The sequence below is a fragment of the Branchiostoma belcheri genome, unplaced genomic scaffold (genome assembly GCF_001625305.1).
Source record: "Branchiostoma belcheri isolate BF01 breed outbred unplaced genomic scaffold, Haploidv18h27 scaffold9, whole genome shotgun sequence".
Taxonomy (NCBI): Eukaryota; Metazoa; Chordata; class Leptocardii; order Amphioxiformes; family Branchiostomatidae; genus Branchiostoma; species Branchiostoma belcheri.
In genome coordinates this window covers 4,365,528-4,376,375 of record NW_017804575.1, presented here as the reverse complement: position 1 = coordinate 4,376,375, position 10,848 = coordinate 4,365,528, and the positions used below count along the sequence as shown (strand labels likewise).

The 10,848-nt window shown below is 43.2% G+C and overlaps 1 protein-coding gene across 1 annotated transcript in view; it reads right to left on the bottom strand.

Annotated features, from left to right (window-relative positions):
• The window catches only part of LOC109487648 (acid-sensing ion channel 5-like), a 12,616-nt gene extending 9,124 nt beyond the window's left edge, over positions 1-3,492 (bottom strand). The window contains exons 1-2 of the mRNA XM_019791653.1: positions 3,311-3,492; positions 2,268-2,366 (exon numbers count right to left, since the gene is read on the bottom strand). Coding sequence (XP_019647212.1) covers positions 2,268-2,366; positions 3,311-3,477 — 266 coding nt within the window. The 5' untranslated portion in view covers positions 3,478-3,492. The remainder of the gene's footprint in view (positions 1-2,267; positions 2,367-3,310) is intronic.
• Positions 3,493-10,848: the final 7,356 nt, after the last annotated feature.

Sequence of the window (10,848 nt, the reverse complement as noted above, 5' to 3'; positions counted from 1 at the left end):
CCCATTGCCTTCCAGGTCCCGTTCCGAATTCGGTAGTGCCAAACACAGGCCGAAAACGCGCCGAGCGGGCCCCTTTCTTGAATTGTGACATAGGCTTAAAGTGTGTATTCCAAAGAAGGGAAACCTGAATGAATGTGATAACTTAAGGGGAGTGACAATTCTTTTTTATACCAGTGAAGGTGTATGCCAAATGCCTCCTGAACCGCATGACAGATGCAGTAGGCAAGGTCCTCTGGGAGCTGCGAGCAACAAGCTGGCTTTCGCTCAAAGAGATCCTGTGCTGAGCAGATCTTCACCCTGCGGTGGAGGAAATGTGCTGAACTGCAAACCCCTAGCTATCAGATTCATTGATTTCTGCGAGGCGTTTGATAGCATCTAAAGTCCCTCTTTATCATGTACAGTTATGGACTGCCAAGTAAACTTATGTATGCAGTTAAACAGATATACTGAAACTCGAAGTGTTGTGTACGGACGGTTGAAGGAATCTAGATACAGCTGGTGGTTTGAAGACGGATCCTCCAAGGTTGTGTCCTGTCACAGATCCTCTTTCCCGTGGCTATCAACTGGGTACTTGGGAAGCAACAGGAGAAAAGGGCCGGGGTAAAGTGGGTTCCAGAGACAAAGTTTGCCGACCTTGACTTTGCAGACGACATAGCAGAAAACGCCAGAGATCTCCGACCCCTAGTGACCAACCAACATAGCCCGTCTGCAGACAGCATTGGGCTCAGCATCAGGGCCATCAATTAACATGCTGATAGGGACACACGCTCCTCTTAGAAGTGTGACCATTGACGAGAACAAATTGAAAGTGGCGGAGAACTTCACCTACCTTGGGAGCTCCACCAACAACAAAGGACAGATGGACAATGAGCTAGACTGTAGACTTGGAAAGGCCTCAGCAGCCTTCAACCAGCTTGACTTTGAAACCTACTATGTGGAAATCAGCCAAGAAAAGAGAAAAGAGACTGGAATCACTGGATGCTTCTGATAGTGAATGCGTGAGGAACATCTTAAGCATCAGACGACAGGACTTCATACCCAACACAGATATATGAGCCAGAGCTAACGAACAGCCAGTGTCTACAATCATACGCAAGCGGCGTTTCATGCTAGAAGACGTCTGCCATCTAGACTTAAGTAAACTTGTCTTCAATATTAAACAGGTTTGGGTCAGATAAACTATACCAAGGCATGTGCGTTTGCATGGAACATGGGTCGGAATTAGGACCCCTCCTTGCTGGCAGCCAGGTGCGTTAATAACAGACAAGGCCCAAATTTGCATATGTAGCAAAAAATAATGGTTCTATCTTTACTGAAATGGCTTAATTTAATTCGTTATCCCTCAAAACATGGGGATAGACACCAAAGTTATTCTGATACCATGAGTAGTTACTGAGATATTGACGAAAAACAGATTTTCAGTAATGGCCGCCCTAATTTGCATATTGCGCGGCCCAAATTTGCATATTTAGCAAAAAATAATGGTTCTATCTTTACTGAAATGGCTTAATTTAATTCGTTATCCCTCAAAAGATGGGGATAGACACCAAAATTATTCTGATACCATGAGTAGTTACTGAGATATTGACGAAAACTGGAGTTTCAGTAATGGCCACCTTAATTTGCATATTGTGCGAATTGCCCAAGGATGACAGAGTGGCATCATTCAGATTCTGAAAGAGCACACCTCAGAGATATAGAAACAACAAAAAAACTTTGTATGGACCGCATTGCAAGGTTCTCCAAAAATCGGGGGTTTGGCAACCGGACTAGTGAGGAAAGTCGTGTAAAGTGCCTTTCTCAAGGGCACAAGAACGGTGGCATGTCAGGACTCGAACTCGGGGCCTCTTGGTTCCGAGTCGATCACTCTGTCGCTACGCCACATGACCCCACGAAGGAAAGTTTAACTTGCCCAACATTGTGCCCCCTAAGCCTTGAGGAATGCATTTCACATGACTTTCCTCACTTCACTCAGGTGGAATTATTAACAAGCTTTGGTTAGGGACGTCCATCGGGTAGGTCGTTAGTATTACATGGAGGTCCCGTTTTGGGGGATATAGCCACACCCCTCGCACGTTAAAGAACCCACCACACCCTTCAAACAATGAATATAAGGGAATGCAACGGTGTCTAAATACTATTATCTGAAAGATAGACTTGCGGTCACTCCAGAAATAACTTGAGTGTGAAATCACTAATGAAGATCCTGATAAAACGAACAAGCAAACAAACAAATAAACAAACAAACAAACTCAATCGCTCCTTACTTGTTGAAGTTACAGATGGTGACGGTGGGAAAGTCCAGCACGTCCCGGAACTCTACCTTCATGTTAGTCACCGTGTCGAACTGGAAATACGCCACAAACCTGCAAGGGGAACACTGGATAGTCAACCATGACTAGGTCAGAATCGTGGTTACTCTCGAAGTAGAGCGTTTGGGCTTAGTTTTGGCGTGTTTTAGGCTTTTTTTTTAATCTGGCTTTTTTGGCACTAAAACGTGGTTGGCGTAAAAAAATACCGGTACAAAAAAAAAAAGAAAGCCCGGAAAAAAAATTAAAAGCATAAAAGCTTGGCCAAAACCCAAACCTCCTAACGTTATTCCTAACTTTAACGTAACGGTGGCCACTGTATTTTCTTAATGATCAAAGCTATTTCAGCTAAGTCTTCTTTCTTAAGCTTTCTTTCAAAGACACTATTTGTGCCTAAATTCTTTGCTTAGCTCTCAGAATCTTTGACAAATAGTATGGGGAGGTCAAACACACAACGCTATACCAGTGGACTAGCCCCCTGCTGTAGTGCTTGCACAATATTGTGTGGCCCAAGGGATATAGTTAATGGTGATGGGCACTACCCCTGTGCTCTGTACAGCTGAGTGGAAAGGGATCTTTGTGTTATGCATGTGAATCCATGTTCATGTATGACATGTTCCGACGAAACTTCCCTGTACATAGGCCAGTATATATCCAAAGCTTTAGTTAAAAGAAATCATATTATATCCGACACAACCAACTGATGTACACTCTAGTTTATACAATCATATATAAAAACTTGTACATTATCATGTCAGCCATGTTCCCTATATATACATGTACTATATCAACTTTTGAAATAGTGTGTTATTTTCGATACATAGAACTTGTAGTCACTGTAGACGTGACAGTAGATGTTAGCTAGATAATGTAGTACTGTTGAAGAGTTTGCCATGCATTGTACCCGTTACAATTGTTGTGCAATAAAGATTGACTTGACTTGACTTGACTTGACTTGACTTGACTTGTATGCCTGTTTATCCCAGAAAGACGTTTCTCACCTCTCGGTGATCTGCCACGTGGCGACGCCGAACATGCCCAGGAACAGTACCGCCCAGAGCAGGCGGACACCGCGGTGCCTCGCCCCGGCGATCTTCCCCACCCCGTGCAGGGACGTCTCCGCCGCGTACTCCCGCTCCACGCTGTCATCACCGCAGCAGGTCGCCATGAAGGATGGATTGAGGAAAACTGCAAAGAATAATACGGTGTTTTAGTCACGTTTGGGGACCGCATTCTTCAAGCCGCAACAACTTAAGGGGAGCAGTACAGAATCACATGGGAACAGCCTCTTCCAGGCTTCGGAAGGCGGCTGGAAAGAGTAGAAACCGACCAAATAGATAGATAGCATGCCAAGGGAGTTGGTCTGCTGGAGAGAACAGTTTGCCGCTCCTGTTCTCTCCAGCAGACCAACTCCCCTGGCATGCTTATCTCTCTATTTGGTCGGTTTCTACTCTTTCCAGTCGCCTCCCGAAGCCTGGTAGATTCTACAAAGCGGGCAATAACCGCTAGGCTAAAAGATCCGGACCTGTTGGACAGTTCTGTTGGTGTCACTTGTAACCTTACTGTTACACGGCGTATAGTAAAGATCCATCATCGGAACTTAATTATGTCTTCTTCTCGGTACAGATTGCCCCAAAGACGGTCGATTTGATCCTTTATTAGAATTGTAACTGTTACAATACAATACACGTGGTACACAGAGAGCTATTGCTGGTGTCGTGACCCACACATATTGCATTTTACATATTACATAATTGGACATATTACTTTTAAGACATAGAAAGACATAAATTCCTGTTCTGAAACAACAGTATCCTTTGAATAATCTACATCATCCTTGTCTTGACTTGTCTAATTTTTGTCTCCTTCTGGACTTCCAACAATTATATTCACTTATTTGCATATCAATCAATAAGTACGTAATATAAATCTGCCTTTCTCCTTCAATTTGTCTCTAGTGTCACTGACGAAAGTTACTAGTAGCGGATGCTACCTGAAACGTCTGACCGTTCTCAAAATCATATCCAGTTGCTTGCAGTGAGTAACTTTGTTTTTTTGACGTATCTTATTACCTGGATGTCTAACCTTCACCGACGTGTCCGATGTTATGCTTTTATTTTGATTACAAATTCATAATTCATAAACGACCGCACCACCACCCAACACCGGTGTGTTTATGATACACGTTGATATTGCAAATTATAAAAACAGCCCACTGGTGTGCTTTTATTTTTATTGCAAATTCATAATTCATTTACGACCGCAACACCATCCAATTTTTCAGAAAACACTCATATAAACAAACAAGAAATTGGATCTTTCATACCTCCGTCCTAATACATAATGATAAACATGATGTACCTTTATTCTACATTCATGCCACGACGGGCTAGGTACAGGTCAAGACTTAACATACACATAACAGACGTATGTAGAAAAGTGGAGACAAAATATGCACTACTTGACTTAGACATAAATACACACAAACTAACCATACATACATTATTACATTCCGAACTCAAACTACACACGGTTCTGTGGGGTCGTGTGGCGTAACGGCAGAGTGGTCGACTCGGAACCAAGAGGTCCCGAGTTCGAGTCCTGACATGCCACCGTGCCACCGATCTTGTGCCCCACGACGTTCCTCATTTGACTCAAGTGAAAATGAGTATTGTCTTGTCCTGTATTATTCGTCCTTTGCGTTGGTGGCGGCATAAAAATTATAAGTTGATATAATTTGAGTGTGCCGTTACCATGAAATGTTGGAATATAAAAAAAAACACTCCGACGTCGACTATCCGTCACCCCCCCTACCGTGACACACTTCTATGTCGCTATGAATAGCGCACTTACACAAACTTCAGGGAAGGAGAGCTTTCTTTTCAATGGACACTATATTTGATTATCTCGATCAAGCGTTACATAGATAGCACAGTACACACAGTGGTTCCACTAAGACCTTTTTTATATTCCAACATTTCATGACTAGACATGGTGACAGCACACTCAAGTTTAATACATCGACTTATTTTATGCCGCCACCAACGCAGAGGACGAATACAGGACAAGACATTACTCATTTTCACTTGAGTTAAGTGAGGAAAGTGCCTTTCCCAAGGGCACAAGATCGGTGACTCGAACTCTTGGTTCCGAGTCGAGCACGATGCCGCTATAGCTACGCCACACGACCCCACTAAGAACTTGAAAGTTAAAACTTTACCTGGGTTGCTCCCAAAGCAGAACAAATCCGTAACACGCACGTCGAGTCCAAACAAGCAGCTGTCAAGCTCCTTGGTCCAAATTACGATCCCTTGCAGTAGCGTACGCGGTAGTCGGACAGTCAGGTTCGAACCCCGTACCCCGGGTCTCTATTCAGACGCAATTAAGATAACTAATTGCCCACTGAAAACATGCGCACTGCCCTGTTATAGGTGGCTCCTTTGTCCTCACCCAAGGAGCATGTGACGGGTACTTGAAACGACTGGGCGTGGCTTGAAATGTTTACACGTGTGTTAGGGCCGTTGCCAAGGATTAAAAACCGCCGTCCTACGTAGATACAAAGATCCTAAGATCACCATATAAGATCAGTAATCTCGTGGATTTTTCCTTAGGCCACAGCAAGTAATTCTTATGGATGACATCAGCGCGCGCATTAATTTTCGCCTGATTTTGGAAAAAAACAAGAAATTTTGTTGCCTTCTGACAGTGGTCACCATGCCGAAAATAGGCCAAGATGTCTGTTGCCATGCCGGAAGGTAGATGGCAGATAACTATAAAGAGAGGAGACAAGAAAAGGCTCTGATTTAATGTTTTCTTTCTTACTTTGATGCAGTGATATGTGATGTTGGCTGTGTATATGTGATGTTCCCATTGAATCAAAACCATTTGTACAATGATTGAGTCAAAATTTCAAAATGTAAGAACCTTGTTTTTTGCCCGCTCGCATTAGATTTGGAATCTGTGGAGGATGTCATCCATAAATTTTACTTGCTGTGGCCTTAGCAACGAAACGTCAAGGAAACTACAAATGCTTGGGAGCTAGCACACTATTCCAAATGTTCAAAATTTCTTAACATTTTCTGGAAACCTTATGAAGTTAACTTTCTAAAATCACGCTAAATCATAGTTTATGATTAAAAAGTCACGCATATACACGGAATTCTGCAAACTGAACTTTGAAGTACATTTGATACAAATTTTATACGAAAAAAAAGAGTCATTTCCTCATATTATTACGCAAGAGTTCTATTGTGAGGTGGTAGTAATTTGGATCACTACGCAGTATGCAGTGGTCTTAAGCGCTTACCCCACCGGCCAAAAGTGGGATTTACAAAAAGCTAAAAATTCCCGTTAAATCTGTTCCGTACGTCCGGTCATGTCTGAATGAACAATAGCGATACATGCCAGGTGCATCTGGTAATCTCTGCCTGAAGCGTCAAATGCCAACAGTAACCATTACCGGCTTTACTGGACTTTCTCAACCCCACTTTCCGAATTCCGTGCAGCGTGCATAGATTTTTATTGTGTAATCGTCTTCGAATATGTCTTAATACTAGTAGTGTGTTTGCCTATGTTGTTTCATGTGCACAAATAATTGTTTTTAATGCTCTATGTACTATGTAATAAGGACGAAATTCGGGCATTTGCCCGCGAGAGCCTTACCGAATAAAATTTGATTTGATTTGATGTCTTCGCGGACTAAGAGGTTGGGAGTTCGAATCCCGGCTGTCGCTCACCCGACATGCTCGCTTCTGGAAAGGGTCACACAGTTCTTAGGACGGGACATTAAAACGTGGTCCACTGCTCATTGTGCTTAATTTTAGCCCCTACCAGGCACCGCGGATCGCTGGAAAAATAGTAGAAATTGGCCGAAATAGAGGGATAGTATACCAGAGAAGATCCAGGGCCATAGAAGACCCGTGGGTCGCGAATCGGATATTGCTACTTATAATTAATTTGTCGAAAAGAAAAATTCCCGGTACAATGAACCTTTAAATACTGTACATCAAGACATGGCGTCTGTCTTCTCTGTCACGACCAGTGGGAGGTTAGCTCTTCAGTGAGCTAAAACTGGTTCGAGACCACTTTCTTTATTTCTTTCATTCGTTTCGTTAAGCCATACATGGGGTCATCGACTCCTCCCTACAAGGTCAAGGCTAGCAATGTCCATAAATCGGTATCTGTCTTTTTTAAATACATATAATATTAACCTTCACAAAATAAGAGCATTACCATGGATTTACTTAAAATCGGATCTCTAAGTCAAGTGCGTGTCTGTTTTTTAATGATGTCCCATGGGTTTTCTGGCACGCAATAGTTAGTCACCACATAACGGTTGGAAAAATAAAAACTGTTACTTTACATTTCGCATTTTTGAAATGTTTGTCTCTCACTCTAAGCATGATTGAAGCAAAGGCCCAGTCACAATCTTGGAGAATGTCGCTCAAATTTTATCTGTCACCTTAGGCCACAGCAAGTGATTTTTATGGATGACATCAGCGCGCGCATTAATTTTCGCCTGATTTTGAAATAAAAAACAAGAAATTTTGTTGCGTTCTGACGGTGGTCAACATGCCGAAAATGGACAAAGATGTCTGTTGCCATACCTAAGAAGAGAGGAGACTATAAAGAGAGGAGACAAGAAAAGGATCTGATTTAATTGTTTTGTTTCTTACTTTGATGCAGTGATATGTGATGTTGGCTGTGTATATGTGATGTTCCCACTGAATCAAAACCATTTGTAAAATGATTGATTTTGAAATGTAGGCACCTTGTTTTTTTCGGCCCTGTCTTGTTTTTTTTTCGCCCGCTCGCCTTAGATTTGGAATCTGCGGAGGATGTCATCCATAAAATCTACTTGCTGTGGCCTTATGGAAAAAGCTGCAATAAATTCTGTTTGGCCGGTCGTTTGTTGTCATAGCCTGCTTGACATCTCTACAACATCAATCATTACGTGGCCACACCTTCACGCATTGGAGTTTGAGCACATTTTCTTAAATGAAGCCTGCTGTATTATCCTACCACTTCATTCAAGGAAACGCACCCCGGTCACCCCACCTTCCACAAACATTCAGCAACATTGTGGTCTGTTCCCTAGTCTCTACCAGACTAACTACGCTGGCCATATATTATAGGAGAATATTTGCCAGGGGAGTTTGGCCGCCTTGTAGGTTTGACTGGCCGCGCAGTTAGGAGGGAAAGAAACTACTACCTCCCCGCGGCCGGACTCCCTTGGCTAATTTTACTCTTTTACTTTGCCGAATTCTACGATCCGTATTCCCGTAGAAAGGTCTGGTGGAGGCTATTAGTATCTGTTCCCCGTCGCGGTGTTTGAAGGAGAAAGGTCCGCATCATCTTTAAATAAGACGGCTTCACGTTCTGGAAGAGCGAGTGGCTTTCTTGAAGAAAGAGCGAGAGAGATCCTTCAGACTCCATGCACTGATAACTACTGAAGAGACTGACTAGTTTTGTACTAAAAAACCTCCTGGGAGGGCGTGAACAATAACAGAGACAGAAAAATAGGCCGTGTTTATGTGAAGTCACCCAAGGCGCTTTACATGTGGTTTACCCCGAAGCCGGTTTCAAGTGGCTCCATCTGAACGCACCAAATCACATTGAAAGCGCCTCGATCCCAAGCCACTTCTAGAGGTGGTTTCAAATCGGTTTTCCCGCATCGCGATTTGCGTCTGAACGCAATGTGATTTCAATGTGACTTCGCCTCGTCTTGGATTACGGGGTGATATTTCTTTATTTATATGCAATACCAACTTTTACGTGGCAGCAACTTAAAGAGCAGTAATGGTCAAATAATGTGTCCGTTCTAGGGCGAGCTTCACCGCCTCTGGCGGGACCACGTCGGCATTCGGCCGAGATACGCTGGGAGGGGGGCATCAGCAAGCTGGTCGTTGACCTCTGACAATAATGACACGCTACCTTGCATGTTTTCATCAAACAACAATAAATGTAGCTCAGGCGAATTGTGATCGGACACGGTTTCAAAGGAATGTGTGGCACGTGGACCAGATGTGAGGAATGCGAGTTACCCAAATCGCGGTTTGGGTGACTTCACATAAACACGGCCATAGTCAAAACTTCTTCACCCGCTAATGAAACACCTATTCCTATAGTTAACAAGATAGGAAAATTCATACACATTTCATGATAGAACTAGAGTTCGGAGGTCTCATGCCTTCGACAGTGTGATATTGTTTTGGTGGGTGTTGTGTGTGTGTATAGTGTAGGTTTTTTTGAAGATGATAGTTATAGTGGCCAGAGAGTCTTTTTGTGAACGAAGCAACAGACTATTTCCCAAGCCTGTACCATGTCTTTCTACGGAACTACGGATCGTAGAATTCGGCAAAAAGGAGAGGAGAATAGGCCTGGGGAGTCTGGCCGCGAAAAGTTGTTTTCTTCCCTCCGATACGCGGTGATCCAAACTTCAAAACGGCAAAAGCTCCTTCAACTAAATTCTTCTTCTATGCAGCCAGTGTTGTTGAAGCGTGCGATGTCCAATACATTGAAAACAATTGCACTACAAAATCACACAAACTGGCCAATTGTTGTGATGGTATGTGGTATGTAAGATAAATGGGTTCCTTCCGGTGAGTTGCATCTCTCTAGCGGGCTAACTGACCCTTTAGCGGCAAACTATTCCCTTTTTTGGCCGTTTTCTACTATTTTTCCAGCGATCCATGGTGCCTGGTAGAAAGTTAATCTTCCCCCACAAGGAGACACTCATTGTGCCTTACTTGTTAGAGGGACCGTCGTATCAAACTTTTAGCAGGAAACAGCCCGACTTTCTATACCAGCCCGGATGGTGGTATAGATTAGCCCAGGTCCTCCGGGGAGTCCCCCAGAGGTACGACTGGCAGGGCTGAGGTGACAGCCTCGGGTGACCTACCTAACCGTCCCAGTCTATCCTGTCAATGCAATTTATCCAGGATAGAATTCAAATAAAATATGTATCCTAGTTGCAATTTAACAATCTTCAATTTTTGAGCTGGTAGTTATTTACTGGTTATTTCTCAGGTTGGCGACGCAGTTTGGCTATGTTAGTTTTCTTGTGGGGGCCCACCGGACCATAATATGGTCGTGAAAATCTATCCTTTCAAGGCAGAGCTTCTCTATTCCCTTTCCACACGACCCATTATGAAGAAGATTACAGGCATCAAACTCAAAGTCATTCATAGAATACCGCCGTGCTCCTCGCTAAAGCAACAAAGCTTAATAAAGATTAGATACTGTTCAATGCGTTCAGACCACCTTATTCTAGTGACCTGGCCATTGTGTACAGTATACCAACAATGTTCTCGATTAAAACAAAGTTTGTGACCTTATATCGGGTTTAAATCTTCAACTTCTGTTGCATAATACGATACGATATGCGCAAATGTACTACACAAGACTGCACAAATGTACATGCTAATGTTGTAGGGAATACAGGAAACCTATTCACATTATGCATATTCCAGATTTGCCTGGGTGCCAAACCCATAGCACACTGGACACAAAGTAGACTCAGTGAGCACTGAGATACTTT